At 38.1% G+C, this 21,006-nt stretch overlaps 1 protein-coding gene and 2 non-coding genes across 3 annotated transcripts in view; all 3 read right to left on the reverse strand.

The window, feature by feature from the left end:
- The window catches only part of Shaw (potassium voltage-gated channel shaker cognate w), a 502,823-nt gene that overhangs the window by 7,457 nt on the left and 474,360 nt on the right, over positions 1–21,006 (reverse strand). The window contains exon 10 of the mRNA XM_089648338.1: positions 13,391–13,532. Coding sequence (XP_089504464.1) covers positions 13,391–13,532 — 142 coding nt within the window. The remainder of the gene's footprint in view (positions 1–13,390; positions 13,533–21,006) is intronic.
- On the reverse strand, positions 15,919–16,037 carry LOC149426273 (5S ribosomal RNA). Its single transcript, XR_016303232.1, has one exon. It is a non-coding gene; the product is annotated as a 5S ribosomal RNA (ribosomal RNA).
- On the reverse strand, positions 16,360–16,478 carry LOC149426274 (5S ribosomal RNA). Its single transcript, XR_016303326.1, has one exon. It is a non-coding gene; the product is annotated as a 5S ribosomal RNA (ribosomal RNA).

Below are 21,006 nucleotides of genomic sequence, written 5' to 3' on the forward strand. Positions count from 1 at the left end.
CATGCACCTGCATTTTCCTTGATAATATACAATGACGAAATGCGACAAAATATGATTTTTATGAACACGTGTTCACACATTCGTATTTTACTAGAAGTTTATTAGGAAACATAACAGTTCCATTAGTTAAGGGACAGCAATTCCGTTTTTAACTTGGTTCCGAATAATTTGTAGAGATTCTCAGTAAATTGGCAATATTGAATACTAGCAATTTTTCTCCGTGCGGGAACAAAAATATTATATTATTATGATTAGTTTACATAATGTCAACTTCAATTGGTTAGTAGTTAACAATGCCATATTTATTACAATGGGATCTACCTCTTATCTGTTCCAATCCCTTCTCCTATCGTAGCTCCTTCCCATTTCAACACGTGTTTCATTTAGTCCAAATATTATTTTTGCTAAAAAAATAACACAGTTCAAGCAAAAATTGATACGAAACAGAAAGTAAAACAGCCGTAAGAGATTGAGAAACATCTCTTGATTCGCGCAGCATGTAGAGCATGATACAGTTACCGTATGTAAATTTGGTGCTCAATTATATTTGAATAAATTATCATAGAAATCAATGTGCTAACGAATTCACGCAGTAATTTACAAATAAACTAACGAATAAGTTAAGAACAACGCTAATAAATTCGAGCACAATTCTAATTAAAGTAGCGTCGTTTCAGTAAAACATGTTTCCTAATTTTACTTCACAAAAACCATTATTACAATGTTACAATATTGCTGCGAAGGATTTTCAATTTTATAATCTTATAATACTGTTAGTCTTTATTCTGGATTGTAAATTAAAGTCCACTTTAAATACGTTACATATTTGATCCCTAAAATGAAATCTGAGACCGCTTTGGCTTCTACATGCTTTTACGGCAATTCCCATAAGGAGTTCGAATTTTCCTAAAAGTTAATTCCACCCGAACAGTCTGTAATCTAATATCTAATCTCCTTTATTCGGTTTCAATAATGCGCATGGGGAGATTGTGGAGTCTATTTGATGGATGTTCGTGATGTTAGATTCCACCTTATGATCTTATGAACATAAATAGACTGATATAAAGTTTCTTGTTCATATAATATAAAATGTCGTATTATATAATTTTTGTAAACGTTATTCTTTACATTACTTATTTATATCTCTCACAGGATCCCTTTCATTTAATGAGGATTCAACAATAATAGTACACAATAGGCACAATATTTTTCAATTAACATCCCAATAAATGTCTTTTAGGGTGTGTTGACTCGACCTCCTAATTGTCCTAACTCGCTTGAATGAGGTTTTTATACCTCCTTCTCTCCAGCGTTCAGTTTCGCTTTTGCAAAACGATATCGTGCTGGGCCTAGCTAACTCTGAATATTCCCCGCCCCTGTGGTATCGCACACAGTAAAATAAGGCCTACGCTTTGGGGTTGATCTACAATAAATCCCTTAACTTCACGTTGTGTGATTTGTTAATTCGAAGCCCCCCCGCTATGGGGTGGTAGGTATTTAATGTCTCCTTTCTGTGGTAACTCCCGGTTCTTTTTAGCCAAAGCGTGGGGAAAACGTCCATCGACCCTCAGCGAGTTCTACAAGGAACGAGTACGTGTCTCACCTAACTTTCGAATACTGGACCCTATTACTAATCGACCTAACAGCTTATATCATATCTTTACAATTGCCTTGTATCCCCGCCATTTCTAACGTCCCCGTGTTTATAAATTCTAGATTGTGACATAGAACCGTACCCCTCCCCCCCCCTCTTGTGTACGGGCTATTAAACCCTTCGTTGAATAGTGTGTTGTTTCCGCATAAGTACCGGGACTCTCTCGTCGACCTCTGTAACGATGTACTGAAACTAGATAAATGGGTTTAGCTGTGGTTAGTAAACTTTGGGTGTTGCGGATGGAAGTGGAAACGAGAGAAAAGGAGATGGGAACGGATTGAATGACGAGAAAAGGTTTTTTTTTTGCAAACTGGGTCGGCACCTCACTGCCCCAAATGAAATGGTCGCTATTCTTCCAAATGCAAAACCCCAAGAACCAATACGTGTCTGGCTTTCCCCGAGGTCTGGTCTAACTTCTTCTTATAGTCGCCTTGACACCTCCGGACCGCTCACGTCAGAGGGAGAGATAATGCACCTGTTGGAATATCCCAAATCACCCCGCCCCGCTTCCTCCAACGGACTACTTTACTGACTGTAAAAGGGGAATTTTTTATTGCGTCCCTTGTCATGATGCTAAACGCGTGCATGTTTCAAATAGGTTTGTTCTGGTGAGGCTTTCAACGTCCACTAGCCGCCAGGCCTACTATCCACCTCACGAAGGTTGCTGCAAAGGATCTCGAGGGTTTTCCAGTCGAGTTGCATCAACCTCCGGGTAAACCCCGCTTTAGTATGTGTTCGTCCTCCGATTTTGAACCCTCGTTCATCACGCCGACGTCCCCTCCACGCGATTTTGAAAGACTTGGAGCCCGTTCAATTAAACGCCTTCGCAGCGAACCAAGGCCCAAACATTCCAACTTGACATTAATTTTCATACTGCCTCTCGTGTCCTCTCATCCGACCCGGTCCCGCGAAAAGGGATGACCTCCCGAACTCTTCGTGATTCTCCATACAACGTTGACGCCCCGAAATCGCGTGATGAGGAAAGTAGAAAATCTTCTGAGCCGAGGAAGTTGTGTGCTTTCCCAAGACAGCTTACGGACAACATACTCCAACGGTGAGTTCTAAGCCGAGGCCAAAGGTATTTAGGAATTTGTTAGTGAACATATAAGGTTATACAAATATTATTAATTTTATTTTTTTATTTGTTTTGAGCATGAGTTGGTTGCAGCTAGTCGCTTCCATGTTGATTCGAGGTGCCTCTGCGCGGCTGCCAACTCGGTAGAATGTACGACTTTTGTCGTCAGGCACGGACGTCGAGTGATTTATGGGGTCCCCTTTTTTCCTTTTGGGTCGTGTGTCGCCACTAACTGCTTACAAATAAGTGGGTCATTGGCCTCGTGCTAAACACAGCTGTTAGAAGCAAGCAAACAGTTCTAAATGTGATACTATTTTATCAGTTGCAGCCCCATCTTCGTCGCAATCTTAACGTTCTGGAAATATATATTCATGCAAGTTCACTCACCCAAAATCGTAATATTACCAGTCCAGTCGGGATATCGACGACATGTACATTAATCCGCGTCCAGGAACTGTAGGTATGAGCAGAAGCCCCTAAGCCGTTAAAGGTTCGTATTAAATTCGAAATCGATTCTCTATGTCACCCGTCTACTCGCCAGTAGAAACTATAACCATATTGTATCTAATTTTTCTAGCTAAAATTTCTATTTTCATACGCCGCCCCGTAGATAGCACATAAATTACCGAATACTAGATTTCGGAATGTTTAAGCGGATCATTTCTTTCAATAGAATATCTCTTCCTCCCTAACCGTAAGTTGATAGTTGACATGCATAGGTATTTGTTGGCCTCCACTGTACCTAGTCTAGATATCTCTCCCTATCGACTATTTTAGAGTATCTAAGTATTTGCCGAGATCTACCCAAAACCCCCTTCCCCTCCCTAGAACCTTTCATATATTATCTGCCACGTTCACTTCGATTTTTTCACTCAATTCTTATATCGTGTAAACCGTTAAAATCCTTCCCGTGCTCGCAAGAAAAACACTGTCTCTTCAATTTCACAATAAATTTAGAACTTTGTCTTAGCCGTTTTCGTCAGGTCATTTGATAATTATTATGGTTCTCTATTTTTTTCCTCCTCTAATGGCACACGCGTTATTATTAAACATTACTGCAGTTGAGTTTCATCGTTCTATATTAGTCCAAACCAAGAGACTCCAACCCGTGAATTTAGTATTGGCTAATTATGAGTCTACCCTTTTTTTTTGGTTGAATCTAATTAAATTTTAAAACACTTCAATTATTTCAATTAATATTAAAAGCACTCTAACTTCATGAAAATACCTTGATTTTCAAAACCCACAACTTCACTACATTTAAAACTCTATAAGTTTAGTTTAAAAATCGCACGCCAGAACTGTCGCGACGCCAAAGATCTCGAAGACCGACTCCAACCAAGTTAGAACGAAAAAAAGCCCTGATTCCCTCCAAACAACGCTATTTAATAATGTTTTTTCGAATAAATCGACTTAAAATTTGTGCGACTTTCGCCTTTATGAATTCAAGGTTTCACTTCCCGTTAAGTTTAGAATTGCATAACCCCGTTTCAGGATTTTTGGCCCCCGCCTGCCGAGTTGAGGTAGACACCTACCCCCCTGCCGAGACGGGTACAGGCGCGTACTCGGTGGCCTGACTTCCGAGCGCCCTCTCGTAAATGATATACGGCGATGTAGATTATTGCGTAAAATTATTTGATTATTTTTTCTCGTACACGTGTTGTGTCCGTAATATTGGTTGATTTCCGGCCTATAGACTAGGTGTAGCTCATTTCTATATCGTTGTTTTCGAAATCTTTCCGAGAAATTCGCTATTGATATCGATAATATAATCGATAAATTATCCCAACTAACGGAAGCTTTTCACCTATTATGTCCAGCGCTTGCGCAATCCAGTATCCTTCCTTGTGTGCTGCCTTCTAGCATTTGATTGGTGTCTACACGATCCGTGGGTGATCCCAGGACACATATACCTTCCTCTCGGTGATGACATACGTAGGCATTCGTTCCAAAATTTGATTCGACACGTTTTTTGTAATTTCGCCTACCTGTTTTGACTCTTTTCGTGATATCCGCCGCATATCTTCTGGTAATTTTTCGTAACCCATCGCTGTCCACTACCCGAGTCGGTGACACCTCTTCCATCATGAGCTAAACTACCTTTCGGGTTTCTTTTCGATTCCTGGTCCTTCCTTTTCGGTGATCTACGCCCAGTACATCCCTGTTTTTACAGTTTTTTTGCGTCTAGTTTTAGCCCAACCCATATACCCCTTTCTCGCTCCATCCAGGAATTTCAATATATTATCCTCGTAACTTTGTTTACGCGCAAAAAAAGGTCGTAAAATTTTGATCGTTAATCAAAGACTTCGTGACCCATTAACTTTTATGTCTTTTCTTAATTACCCAACTTGCATCTCCCCCGTGTTAATATAATTAGGCAATTTCGGCCAAACATCCCATCTTAAGTTAAAATTCGTGTCCATTGTCAACACTTGAAATAGCACTCAGAACCTCAGCGATCGTAAACAATTCTCTCTATGAGGATCACCTCGTAATATGTCTTCTGGACCAAAACATTCTAAAAAACCATCTTCTTTCGCCAAACCGTCACCCCCCTGTTTCGTTATCGCTGGTTGGGTATCGCTTCGTTTCTACCTTAGAATGCAAATTTATCGTCGTTCTCCAAGTGCCCTTACACGCATCGTGAGACCGGATCCCAAGGTTAGCTCAACAGTAAATCAACCTAGAGTGTTTCGTGTCTTTAGACCGCCCTTAGTCTCCGTGATTGGCGAAAAATTATTTAATTGATTTTGGGAACGATCTGATTCGTTGAGCTCCATCACGCCTCTTTTCAATTATTACGTGGTTAACACCTATTACCGACGTAGGTTTCTATAATAAAGCTTCTAGTATGTCCCAGAGATGTCCATAGTCTGTTCGTTTCTCCCTATTCTCTGAACGTATTTTAATTTATGAAAAAAAAATTCTTTACGTTCCTTTACCCCAAACAGGTCCATTACAGCCTCCCTTTAGTAAGGATTACAGCGGATAAACACGTTTTGGTGTTTATTTGGTGAAATCATTACTAACAATAGGTTTAGATTGACTCATTTTTCTTCCTTTTTCAAATTTTTTTTTTCGTACTCCAAAGGTTGCGTACCCCTTACCTCCCTAAGAGGAGATGTTCCTATTTTCCCTAAATGCAAAATAAATTCTAGAATGGGTCTTTTCCTTTTTTTTTCTTTCCAATCTTCCGTTAATTTTTGGCTTATCTGCTTCCCACGAAGTTCGCCCCTGTACGTGTCTTAACTCAAATGCCTTTAAACAAAACGTAAGGCACAATGCCATTCATAAATCTGCCGCCTCCTACCACTCGTGATTTCATTAAGATGAAACACGGTTTCATTTGTCACAAAACTCGTAACTTTGCCTTATATTCTAGGCGCTTCGTCAGTAAACGTGTTTCCTCTTAACTACACATTTATGGCTAAGTTTTTGTTGCACCCCCAAAGGGTCGAAGCAAAGTTCTATGGGTACCTGACTGAAGTCTCGGTTGTATGTTTTTTTTTCCATGATGGTATGCACGCAACATGAATCTATTTAAAACGCGTAGCTATTTTGCATGTGGTTTTTTTTTCTGTTTTTTTTTGAATTCTCGCGTGACTATAATTTTTTTCGTTTTCTTTAATAAATAATAATCCGTATGTGTGGCCGGTTATCAATAAGCCTTGATAAAACTTGAATTGGATTAAATCTGGTTTATTGAATTGGACACGCAACCTCCCTAAAACTGCACTTACGTGTCCTAGATGTTCATCGACATTTCCGCACAAATATATGACTAAGTCATCCAAGTAGTAGCTTTGCGAGACTACCTATCTTTTGTTTTAATATTCGTATTGTACCGAACGTGTTTTGTTTACTTGTTGAACTAATTGAAACGGATTTATTTATTCTTATTCACAGAATTTAGTCACTATTTCACGCTGTAGTTTTTCTCACAATATCACTGTTTTCACTTTATTCAAATATTAAGTTAGATTATATCCAATGGTTGTAACTATTCACTTCACAAGAACACTGCATTTATTTCACCGAAAAACATCCGTTACGTAACGAACTTAAGTATTTGATAGTAATCACCGGTAATGTTCACTGTAGGTTCAATGAACTCGTCGTGGTACGCAAACGTATTGTATCCCTGCTTGTACTCACTACGTTTAATTTAAACCTTTACGAAAACATAACAAAATAATTATTATCTCCCCTCTCTCACTATCCCGGCTGTCCCGATTCGTAACCAAGTCAAATCTCACTAGTCTTCGGTTTACCTTATTATTATTATTACCATCTCACACTTTCTCCCTCTTTATATTGCTTGCTAGGTATCGAAAAACCGTTGTCTACCGACCATTTTGTAATATACACATTCCGAGACTACCGATGTCTGCACGCATAACGTTTCCAAACTACGTCGTACAAAAGCTCATACAATATCTGTTATCTGTTATCACCACCCATTGCGAAGTTTAACTCTATATTAAGAGGATAGACGGATCCCTTTTGTATGAAAGCTTGTATTTTCGAAGCTGTTTCCTTCAAAATGTTCACCGGTTAGGTTTCCCCTTAATATCACGCTATCCAAAGATAACAAACCGTTTTTATGTACTACAAATCGTCTCGCAAATGCTCGGTGGATATTTTTTTCTTTCTAAGATTTATGACCCGACCGTTGTAAATCATGAAAAGGTCTATTAGTTCCTTTTAGCTTGCAATAATTTTCAAGTGACCATCGATAGGTCTCTTCGAAACGACAAACCGATATTAGTACGGTTTTTACCCACTTTCGTAAGGCATTTAAAATGTTTGAATAATATTCATTTCATATTATTTTTTTTTCAAGCGGTCTACAAAATACTAGTCAGATGCTTTACGTTTCACCATCTAAATGCGAGCCCTTCTCAAATTATGATCATTTAACTGATTTGTATATTTTTTCCTTATCGAAGGTTGGCGTACATTTCGCAATATCAACTAATACAAACCTCCACTCAAATAAAGATTCCGTAATTAACTTGTCTATTTATTTATTTTCTCTTTTTTTTTTCTCATGAAATGTTGATTAACATCAGCTTACGTTTTTTTTTTCCATTTAACTGTGTAACCTTTCCCTTTTATTATTAGTCTCGTGAAAGTACTCAATTTATATTATTCATTACTAACTACCGTATTGTGTATTAATTCTCTTTATTCATTTGTACGGCGCGCCTGAGGCGACTTTACCCAAAACGGCGCCACACGAGTCCCAACAAACAGCCGACCGACATCCCTGCCGTGTTCAGAGCGATAAATCTACCACCGGCTGTAGATACGTAAGAGTAGGTAACCTTTTTTTTTTTCCACTATTGTCCGGCGCCTCGCCGTCTCCATCGTAAGTAATTAAATCACAAATGACACTAGAGTCTAACAGTGCGTCCAGCTTAATTTTTGTTCACCTGTCTAGACTATTTTACAACTGACCCACATTCGTTTCGACCTATTTTTTTTCTATTCGCTCCTGACATGTTTTTTTTTCTTGAGACACCATACTCGTACCTCTATCGCTTATAAGGTCAATGAAGCCACCCCAACTTGTAAAACTCTCGGCTCCTGGTTCTCAAGGCACCAAATGTGTTGACTCGACCTCCTAATTGTCCTAACTCGCTTGAATGAGGTTTTTATACCTCCTTCTCTCCAGCGTTCAGTTTCGCTTTTGCAAAACGATATCGTGCTGGGCCTAGCTAACTCTGAATATTCCCCGCCCCTGTGGTATCGCACACAGTAAAATAAGGCCTACGCTTTGGGGTTGATCTACAATAAATCCCTTAACTTCACGTTGTGTGATTTGTTAATTCGAAGCCCCCCCGCTATGGGGTGGTAGGTATTTAATGTCTCCTTTCTGTGGTAACTCCCGGTTCTTTTTAGCCAAAGCGTGGGGAAAACGTCCATCGACCCTCAGCGAGTTCTACAAGGAACGAGTACGTGTCTCACCTAACTTTCGAATACTGGACCCTATTACTAATCGACCTAACAGCTTATATCATATCTTTACAATTGCCTTGTATCCCCGCCATTTCTAACGTCCCCGTGTTTATAAATTCTAGATTGTGACATAGAACCGTACCCCTCCCCCCCCCTCTTGTGTACGGGCTATTAAACCCTTCGTTGAATAGTGTGTTGTTTCCGCATAAGTACCGGGACTCTCTCGTCGACCTCTGTAACGATGTACTGAAACTAGATAAATGGGTTTAGCTGTGGTTAGTAAACTTTGGGTGTTGCGGATGGAAGTGGAAACGAGAGAAAAGGAGATGGGAACGGATTGAATGACGAGAAAAGGTTTTTTTTTTGCAAACTGGGTCGGCACCTCACTGCCCCAAATGAAATGGTCGCTATTCTTCCAAATGCAAAACCCCAAGAACCAATACGTGTCTGGCTTTCCCCGAGGTCTGGTCTAACTTCTTCTTATAGTCGCCTTGACACCTCCGGACCGCTCACGTCAGAGGGAGAGATAATGCACCTGTTGGAATATCCCAAATCACCCCGCCCCGCTTCCTCCAACGGACTACTTTACTGACTGTAAAAGGGGAATTTTTTATTGCGTCCCTTGTCATGATGCTAAACGCGTGCATGTTTCAAATAGGTTTGTTCTGGTGAGGCTTTCAACGTCCACTAGCCGCCAGGCCTACTATCCACCTCACGAAGGTTGCTGCAAAGGATCTCGAGGGTTTTCCAGTCGAGTTGCATCAACCTCCGGGTAAACCCCGCTTTAGTATGTGTTCGTCCTCCGATTTTGAACCCTCGTTCATCACGCCGACGTCCCCTCCACGCGATTTTGAAAGACTTGGAGCCCGTTCAATTAAACGCCTTCGCAGCGAACCAAGGCCCAAACATTCCAACTTGACATTAATTTTCATACTGCCTCTCGTGTCCTCTCATCCGACCCGGTCCCGCGAAAAGGGATGACCTCCCGAACTCTTCGTGATTCTCCATACAACGTTGACGCCCCGAAATCGCGTGATGAGGAAAGTAGAAAATCTTCTGAGCCGAGGAAGTTGTGTGCTTTCCCAAGACAGCTTACGGACAACATACTCCAACGGTGAGTTCTAAGCCGAGGCCAAAGGTATTTAGGAATTTGTTAGTGAACATATAAGGTTATACAAATATTATTAATTTTATTTTTTTATTTGTTTTGAGCATGAGTTGGTTGCAGCTAGTCGCTTCCATGTTGATTCGAGGTGCCTCTGCGCGGCTGCCAACTCGGTAGAATGTACGACTTTTGTCGTCAGGCACGGACGTCGAGTGATTTATGGGGTCCCCTTTTTTCCTTTTGGGTCGTGTGTCGCCACTAACTGCTTACAAATAAGTGGGTCATTGGCCTCGTGCTAAACACAGCTGTTAGAAGCAAGCAAACAGTTCTAAATGTGATACTATTTTATCAGTTGCAGCCCCATCTTCGTCGCAATCTTAACGTTCTGGAAATATATATTCATGCAAGTTCACTCACCCAAAATCGTAATATTACCAGTCCAGTCGGGATATCGACGACATGTACATTAATCCGCGTCCAGGAACTGTAGGTATGAGCAGAAGCCCCTAAGCCGTTAAAGGTTCGTATTAAATTCGAAATCGATTCTCTATGTCACCCGTCTACTCGCCAGTAGAAACTATAACCATATTGTATCTAATTTTTCTAGCTAAAATTTCTATTTTCATACGCCGCCCCGTAGATAGCACATAAATTACCGAATACTAGATTTCGGAATGTTTAAGCGGATCATTTCTTTCAATAGAATATCTCTTCCTCCCTAACCGTAAGTTGATAGTTGACATGCATAGGTATTTGTTGGCCTCCACTGTACCTAGTCTAGATATCTCTCCCTATCGACTATTTTAGAGTATCTAAGTATTTGCCGAGATCTACCCAAAACCCCCTTCCCCTCCCTAGAACCTTTCATATATTATCTGCCACGTTCACTTCGATTTTTTCACTCAATTCTTATATCGTGTAAACCGTTAAAATCCTTCCCGTGCTCGCAAGAAAAACACTGTCTCTTCAATTTCACAATAAATTTAGAACTTTGTCTTAGCCGTTTTCGTCAGGTCATTTGATAATTATTATGGTTCTCTATTTTTTTCCTCCTCTAATGGCACACGCGTTATTATTAAACATTACTGCAGTTGAGTTTCATCGTTCTATATTAGTCCAAACCAAGAGACTCCAACCCGTGAATTTAGTATTGGCTAATTATGAGTCTACCCTTTTTTTTTGGTTGAATCTAATTAAATTTTAAAACACTTCAATTATTTCAATTAATATTAAAAGCACTCTAACTTCATGAAAATACCTTGATTTTCAAAACCCACAACTTCACTACATTTAAAACTCTATAAGTTTAGTTTAAAAATCGCACGCCAGAACTGTCGCGACGCCAAAGATCTCGAAGACCGACTCCAACCAAGTTAGAACGAAAAAAAGCCCTGATTCCCTCCAAACAACGCTATTTAATAATGTTTTTTCGAATAAATCGACTTAAAATTTGTGCGACTTTCGCCTTTATGAATTCAAGGTTTCACTTCCCGTTAAGTTTAGAATTGCATAACCCCGTTTCAGGATTTTTGGCCCCCGCCTGCCGAGTTGAGGTAGACACCTACCCCCCTGCCGAGACGGGTACAGGCGCGTACTCGGTGGCCTGACTTCCGAGCGCCCTCTCGTAAATGATATACGGCGATGTAGATTATTGCGTAAAATTATTTGATTATTTTTTCTCGTACACGTGTTGTGTCCGTAATATTGGTTGATTTCCGGCCTATAGACTAGGTGTAGCTCATTTCTATATCGTTGTTTTCGAAATCTTTCCGAGAAATTCGCTATTGATATCGATAATATAATCGATAAATTATCCCAACTAACGGAAGCTTTTCACCTATTATGTCCAGCGCTTGCGCAATCCAGTATCCTTCCTTGTGTGCTGCCTTCTAGCATTTGATTGGTGTCTACACGATCCGTGGGTGATCCCAGGACACATATACCTTCCTCTCGGTGATGACATACGTAGGCATTCGTTCCAAAATTTGATTCGACACGTTTTTTGTAATTTCGCCTACCTGTTTTGACTCTTTTCGTGATATCCGCCGCATATCTTCTGGTAATTTTTCGTAACCCATCGCTGTCCACTACCCGAGTCGGTGACACCTCTTCCATCATGAGCTAAACTACCTTTCGGGTTTCTTTTCGATTCCTGGTCCTTCCTTTTCGGTGATCTACGCCCAGTACATCCCTGTTTTTACAGTTTTTTTGCGTCTAGTTTTAGCCCAACCCATATACCCCTTTCTCGCTCCATCCAGGAATTTCAATATATTATCCTCGTAACTTTGTTTACGCGCAAAAAAAGGTCGTAAAATTTTGATCGTTAATCAAAGACTTCGTGACCCATTAACTTTTATGTCTTTTCTTAATTACCCAACTTGCATCTCCCCCGTGTTAATATAATTAGGCAATTTCGGCCAAACATCCCATCTTAAGTTAAAATTCGTGTCCATTGTCAACACTTGAAATAGCACTCAGAACCTCAGCGATCGTAAACAATTCTCTCTATGAGGATCACCTCGTAATATGTCTTCTGGACCAAAACATTCTAAAAAACCATCTTCTTTCGCCAAACCGTCACCCCCCTGTTTCGTTATCGCTGGTTGGGTATCGCTTCGTTTCTACCTTAGAATGCAAATTTATCGTCGTTCTCCAAGTGCCCTTACACGCATCGTGAGACCGGATCCCAAGGTTAGCTCAACAGTAAATCAACCTAGAGTGTTTCGTGTCTTTAGACCGCCCTTAGTCTCCGTGATTGGCGAAAAATTATTTAATTGATTTTGGGAATGATCTGATTCGTTGAGCTCCATCACGCCTCTTTTCAATTATTACGTGGTTAACACCTATTACCGACGTAGGTTTCTATAATAAAGCTTCTAGTATGTCCCAGAGATGTCCATAGTCTGTTCGTTTCTCCCTATTCTCTGAACGTATTTTAATTTATGAAAAAAAAATTCTTTACGTTCCTTTACCCCAAACAGGTCCATTACAAGGGTGGAATGGAAAACCCTTACAATGTACTACGGCGATGGGTATATTATAATAACCTCAAGAGTTCTGTTTTTCCTTCATCAACAACAACTGTGTAAAATTCCAAAACCCGCTAAAAATATTCTCAAGTCCTCGTAAATGACTTAAAATTAAAATTAATTTAAATATTTTACTACATTTTGGCAGTTAACCAGCATTTATCGTTTTAAATTTCATCGCAAGCTGAAAAAGTTGCGTTGATCTATAAATTCCAGACAAAGAAAGCGGGTTTCTTTTCCTTGTATCACATGTGAGCCAGAGTTCACAATTCAAAAGTCAACTATTTTTCAAAATTGCGAAGTAGATATTTCATTAAAACAAGCTTAATATAACTATTTGCCATAGTTTTTAGTAGCAATATAGCTTACAGTAAAAGGGTAACATTTTAATATATCTTAATAATAATAATAATTGAATGATTTGTAAAGCGCCGTTTTCGTGAAGTCGCCTGAAGGGTGCTGTGTCTTATATTATATCCAGAGAAATTACAATGTCATATAACAAATTGAGGTTATTTACCTTCTTCCTGCGGTTTATATGAGTTATAAATGAGAAATGATCGTACCTGGAAGTCGGGGACCCCTGGGCTGCTCCACGGGCAGCACTCTCCGCCGCTTCTTGGGCAGCTTGGCGCGCGCCTGCGTGTGGGAGTAGTACATGGCGAAGTTGGACACGATGACCGGCACGGGCAGCGCTATCGTCAGCACCTGGAACACCCCATATACTAGCGTCAGTGCTGGGGATTATGGCATACACTAATTCAGGCGCAAAATAAATGTGGGAGACGGGTATGGGTACCGTTGCCCGGGAATTTATTGGATGACTAACACCCCTCCTTAGTGACTTAGCAGGGGTGCCCTGGTTCGTGGGGTGAGGTTTGTCTGTCTTTTTTTTTCACCAGGGCCTTCTGTGTGGAGTTTATATAAAAAAATTATACCTATAAAAAACAGGAATTTTGTGAAATCAAGAGCTTATTTAGATTTTAAACGAAAACATGGTACATGGCGAAGTTGGACATGATGACCGGTACGGGCAGTATTTTGTCAGCACCACGAAAACGCCGGCCGTAGGATATGTATTATATCGCCAGTGTCGTATACTCATTCTGGCGTAGTCGAAAAAAATGTCGTAAAAAATATAAAATAAATGAATATCTAATAAAAGCATGAGCTTATTGAATTAGTAAACAATAACATTGTACGTGGCGAAGTTGGATGATGACCGGCACGGTTAGGGCTATTGCCGGCACCTAAAAAACGTCATAATAATAGCGTTGGTGAAAAGGGATTGCGGCGATACACTGTTTCAGGCGCAGTTGAAATATATATCCGTTGGTCCTTTACACGTTTCTATGACTAAGTAAAACATTGAAGTGACAATCAAAAACCTAACCTAACCTAAAATAAACTTTGCTCATGTTTTATAACCATTCTGTTGTGTCTGGTTGCCGAAGTATATTTATTTATTGCATCTCGTTATACATAAATCATGTTTTTCTCATAAAAATCAACCTCACAAGGACTAAGCCTGTATTTTTGTGAAGCTAACATAAAGTAATAATACATGCAAACACAAAATATTTCAAAAAGAAAGAAAAAATATGTATTGGACGAGTTACCAGATGGGTAATTCAACAGTATACGAGTATTGTACCAATATTTGAACCATAACTAATCATTAATCATTATTCCCAAGAAGGTACAAAGTAGATAATAAAGACAGCTAGGGTGATATTTGGTTTTTAACAAATGGGACTTATATAAAACGTTATTATTTAAGAAAGGACAAGGATGAAAAAATATTAAGACAATCGTCTGTCAATACAAACATCTTTACTAACTTTTTAAATTTAACTAAGGAATTGGTAGACTTAATATGATTTGGAAGAATATTAAACATAAATGGTGCATAGCGAAAATACCTAGTTTTTTTGACCGAAATAAGTTTTAGTAAGTACCACCACAAAGTTCAACGTAGAGCCAATTCTAGTTGCACGGGTTTGTTGTGTTATTATTGTTCTTTATATGTGCAACTCATCTAAACCAAGAGGTTATCGAGATTGAATACAATAATATAGTTATTCATTATATGTATGATAAATGTAGTTTCATTCCTTCCTCACAAAAAGAATTTTCTAGTGAGGCGGGTAGGTAAAAACCGACCAGATTCCCAGTAATGAAATGATCCTGAATATTCTTGTTGCATAAGCGATAATAAAATATTTTAAATAACAACCAAATGTTTTTTTGTGCGAATAGCAAACAAGCGTCCACACTAGTCGGAGACATTGGGACTATGATATTGGGGTAAGTTGCGAGAATGGAGTGATATTTGTACATCGAAAAGTTTCTTTAAATAGCTTCAGTGGTGTTTGGTGACCAGATGATTTCCCAAGAATTTCCCCACCTTTCACTTCCCCACTATATTTACTTGGGATCCTTTGAGAAATATACTTTTATTTGAATAATTTTTAGAAAATATTTGTACGTTTTATGACATTTTAAGATCTACAGTTGGTATATTGACAAAACTCTATTTATCGCACTGAACAATTTATGCATACAAATAAATATATTTTATGTCCACAGAAGAAGTCCGGGACTCCCAATGAAGATATGAAGACATAAAGCGCACTTGATGTGAAACAACACATTATGTTATTATTATTATTTTATTTATTTATTTATTATTTATTGAAGTGAAACTTCTTTACGCGCGTCATGCAATTTCGAGGAGTAAAACCAACTCATGACCGAAACGAAAATGCGGGACCGATTAAAGTTCATTTGATGTAGTAAAAGTTTTGAAGTAAAATATAAATGCTTCTTAGCTCATCTCGACAACTGGCGTTGGTGGTGTAATGGTCAGCATAGTTGCTTTCGAAGCAGTTGATCCGAGTTCGATTCTCGGCCATGGAATATTATTTTTTTGTTTTTAAGGAATTTTTTTTTTTTAATGGTTGACCATAATATCAATCCACTAAGTAATATTTTAGGCCTGTAGCATAATTGAAAAGTTAAAGAATGATATAAAATTTTTTATGATGTTAACGATAAAAAAATGAAAAAAAACATAAAATTAAAATAAAAAATGGGCCAACGGCACGCGGTGTTCCCAAGCGGTCACCCATCCAAGTACTGACCGCGCCCAATGTTGCTTAACTTCGGTGATCGGACGAGAACCGGTGTGTTCAAAATGGTATGGTCGTTGGCAAAAGTTAAACAATATTAATTTCTATTCTACCTGCCAATAAATATATGAAAATTAGTATAAAAAAGCCCTAATAATATTGAAAAAATTAGCAAGGTGTGTGCGAGGTTGATAAAAATAATCATTACATACGCGCTTGAAAAAGATCGTAATTACATTAATAAGTTTGTAGGAATTTTTTTTTTCAATGGTTGACCATAATATCAATCCACTAAGTAATATTTTAGGCCTGTAGCATACTTGAAAAGTTAAAGAATTTTATGATATTATTAATTATAGTAATGATAAAAAAATAAAAAAAACATGAAATTAAAATAAAAAATAGGCCAACGGCACGCGGTGTTCCCAAGCGGTCACCCATCCAAGTACTGACCGCGCCCAATGTTGCTTAACTTCGGTGATCGGACGAGAACCGGTGTGTTCAACATGGTATAGTCGTTGGCAAACGCTAAACAATATTAATTTCTACTCTACCTGCCAATAAATATATGAAAATTAGTATAAAAAAGCCCTAATAATACTGAAAACATTAGCAAGGTGTAAATATTATATACCTAGTTTAACTCACTCTCCTAACTCATCTTCGCTGTCTACAGGCAGAGCGCACGACTGTGGTCGTGAAGAACCGAGGTTCGATCCCCGCTTTAACTAATTTTTTTTTTCTTTTTTTATAACTTTTAATTTTTTTTATCACATGCTACTTATAAATATGTCAATAGACAGAAAAAAAGAGAGAATGAAATGAAAAGAGAGAGAGAGAAGAATACTAGAAGTTTCACTTCTGTCTTGCGTAGGCTTGACACACCCATTTTTTTATTTATTTATTTATTGGATGATTTTTATAGCGCCGCTTTTGCGAAATATCACCTCAGGGGCGCTGGGCATGATTAAGTGAACCAAATACTTGAGTCGGCCATGTCAAGGGTCAGAATAACCGATGGCTATGTAACAGACGATGTATGAATGTGAATAAAGCAAGAAGTGTGTCCCAAGATCGAGTTGTTTGGCGGTCCATCTTATCTGCCTACCCCTGCAGAAGAACGGTGCTAAGTTCTGTTAGTTATGTGTTAGAAAAATGGGTATATAATACTATGCGAATCGTCTTGAACGACTAATTCACTCAGCTGGCTTTGAATCACAAGGCTACGCAGATGATCGTTTGATTTTCAAGTTTTGTTCTCCGAACGAAAAAGACGTCCTTAAAAACGAGGTGGTTAGCCTCATTAACACAATCTCAAGTTGGATGTCTGTCAATAAACTTAAAACAAATCCCACAAAGACAGAATTTATGTGGATAGCTTCCCCTGGAAGGCAAGCACTTCTTGACTTCAGTCCAATCCGTATTCAGGATACAGATATAATCCCTTCTGCAGAAATAAAATTTCTGGGTTTTACTATGGACAATATTCTTTCTCTTGAATTGCCAATTTCAAAGGCAGTAAGTTCTGGTTTTTTCCATTTAATGCAGAAAAAATCAATCAGGAGATGCCTTCCCTCTGATGGAACAAAGTCACTCATAAATTCGTTCGTCGTCTCACGTATGGACTATTGCAATAGTGCATATGCCGGCCTACCTCAGAAACAAATCAATAGAATCCAGTCAGTTTTTAATGCTGTGGCAAGAATGATTTTTGGTGAATCTAAGTATTGCCGTATAACCCCACTTCTGAGAGTTCGCCTTCACTGGCATCGATGCCCTGAAAGAATAGAGTTTAAGATCTGCTTAATGACCTTCAAAGCATTGCAAGGAATGGCGCCAGCCTATATATCGGAACTATGTTTTCGACAAAACTTAAGCAATAGACAGCTTACTCTAAGGTCAGCAGATCTAGATATTAGTAATCGTCTAATTGAACTTTCTAGGTCAAATCGAGCTGTTTACTTTGATCGTTCTTTTAGTGTAACAGGCCCTCTCATCTGGAATAGACTTCCTTCAGCTCTTACTAATCTCCAGAATTTGGCTGAATTTAAACGGGCTTTAAAAACAAAATTATTTAAAAAATCTTACCATTCATAAATTTTAACTTCTTTTCAATATTTTATAATAATCCATATTCTACAACTTCCGGTAATTGATTGGTTTCTGTTGTCTCCTTATTGTACCTTTTAAAGTGTCTGCTCAGAAAATTCTCATTTCTGAGCATAAACTGCTTCCTGTTTTATATTATGTTTTAGTTTTAATATTCGTGTTTTGTTCTATCCTGCTGTTATTGTTATTCTAAGTTTTGTAATCACTTTGTATAAACAGTGTATTTAATGTTGTAATATTAGATCTCTATTTGGGTAAGGCACACTGTAGGAATAATTTTAAGAACCACTAATACTGAATTACCATTTTTTAAAAGTTTGTTATACGAGTAGTTAAGCGCACTTGAAGTAAAATGACACTAAACTGCTCTATATAAATGCCATGTTATTTTTATTATTATTACTATTATACTCAAATCTGCTCTGAAAATAATTGAAAATCTGATCAATAATGAGTAAAATTAGTATATTCAATTGGGTCATGTGCGTATTTATCTTACTTGTCCCACATTACTAGTAAATACTCTGTCGGATAAGGCCATTATCCGACAAGCGACTCGTGAGTATCAGCCATACTATTTTGCTAGTGTTCGTACACGATACGACTCGTCGACTACGGGTTTAAAGTTGGTTGCACGCTACCAAGTTCTGGTAGCCCGCTAAGAAAGTTGCATTCGCATCTAAAACGCATTTGACAGAATTGACGTCCGAATGTGGTTTGAATGTTAAATTTTTTCTGGAGGTGGGAAAAAAATTCATAATTTTATAACTATAATTTTGATTAAAGTTGTTTTAGCGGAGAAGGCGTGAATTGAGGTTGGAAAGAAAAGTCAATTTGGCATGTAGTTTCTTGGCGGCAACGAAGGCCCCTACATTTATTTCGTGGTATGTGTGAACCCAAAATATTATTTAACATCAATTTTATGCTTGTAAATATAAAGAAAAACTACCATAAAATCAAACGGTCGCATCTAGGATCCTCCTTCAGTTTTCAATTTTCCTATTTCAAATTTTTGTTTGCGAATCGCTAATATTATCTTCAATGATAAAATATTTAAATTTGGGGTTTTACTCATTAGTTATTCCAAAAATAAAAACTAAAACAAACAATATTATTGTCTTCGTCGCTAGAGACACTTCACATCGTATTAATTCCATGGCTGCACTTAGCGTAGCGCCGTATACGGAATCAACTTTAAAGAGAAGCATATCAGTAGGCTACTTGTGGTTGCATCGCAGTCGCGTAGCTTGTAAGGACCTCTGTGTATTTGTGATCTCATGAGGTGAAATATAACAAACATTTATCATGAAATATAACAAAACTTTATTCAACCAACATCCATTTTTTCAAAATTCAAAATTGCTTGCCGATCCCTTCGTTAAAATGCAATTTTCTTCCTGATAACCATGATGTTTACCAACAACGAATACACGAAGGAAATGTACGCTTCCCCCCAATAATGTATTTCTTTCAGAGTGTTTTTCTAAATTCAATTTACTGCATCCGAGGTGCATGTTGAGCTCGTGTATTTTAAAATTAAGGGTGTGGCGAAGTTTGTATTAGCACGGGGCACAGTGAGGAAGGCTGTATTGCCAATATAAATATTACCTCTACAGCGGAAAGAGCAAAGGTTAAGTCTGCCAATAAATCAATAATGGATTTCAATTACTATTTATGAGATGCACATGGAACGCAGCCGGGTGAAGCCTAGTGGAGAGATAACTACTAGATGTGGTATCAGCCATTTCAGATTAATTCTGAACTTAAACTACTAACTAGCAGATGATGGGTGGATTTCCGGAGAATATATATAAGTTTAGAGGAATTGAAATATCTATTAATAACTGCTGACAAACTGCTTGAGCAGTTTAGCGGGTATAAATAATAAAAAAATAAACAATATTACAATGTTTAAGCATCGGCACTCAAATATATAAAAATAGAAAATCTATCGGAAGTTGTTGTTTAAGTTTTGGAGAGAGAAAATTCAGAGCACGAATACATCGTTACCTACTATGTAGAATAGTTTAATTAATATTTATGATCAGGCATTAATACTTCAAACTACATAATGAAAACGAATCATAGAAAGGAATGTCATACAGTATGTTTAATACATGTACACTTAATTTGGTTTAATTGAAAACCATTACTTTTTTATTAATTTTCCACAAGTATTGGGATATAGATATATCTACGTATATATTTTATGAGTGTGTGGACTTGCACTAACTTCCCTTCATTCGGAAAGAATTTAGAATTCTGCTAAAAAACAAATGACAATCAAAAATTGCCGCTAGATCTAAAAACTGTCCCCTTTTATACTGAAGAAATCATAAAATGGTTGGTGCGCTCACCGCTAATCCAACAGACTCTTATTTCGGATAAGCTTAGTCGGTCTGCTACGCTGTCTCCATCTAGCGGGCTATAAATAAATTATATACAAGGTGGAAGTAGCTGGGAGCTGTTCATTTATAGATGCAATCATACAGCGATGGATTATTCCGCTATATGAGACATGAGACGGCCGATGTGGCTGGATCACCAAAATATAAAGCCTAATTCAGAAAAGAATACTTTCAGTATAATAAAATTTTACGGGACGATACAATAGAAATGAATTTTTTACCGATTTTTTTTGCTTTTTCTTCTTATGTCGGCTCCTCGATGTTGAGGATTGCGATCCCCACTCCGATTTTTAGGAACAAGGGTGATACTAGGTCACTACAAATTTACTTAGTTTTCAGAGCGCGCAGGGTTATGTGAGCCCTTAATATGTTATCAACTTATTTTTTTCTCAGAGAGGATAAAACATTATCTTTTTTATTTGCAGTTTTGCTGTAAGAACTTTTAATTTGTTACAGTAATTTCGAACTACATGATTAGTACACTCAATTTCGTTTATAAAGAACGCATTGGGGCCATAAGACATAACTACTTGT

Source organism: Hesperophylax consimilis, chromosome 1 (genome assembly GCF_061612785.1).
Source record: "Hesperophylax consimilis isolate HC1 chromosome 1, BYU_Hcon_1.0, whole genome shotgun sequence".
In the NCBI taxonomy this organism is placed as follows: domain Eukaryota; kingdom Metazoa; phylum Arthropoda; class Insecta; order Trichoptera; family Limnephilidae; genus Hesperophylax; species Hesperophylax consimilis.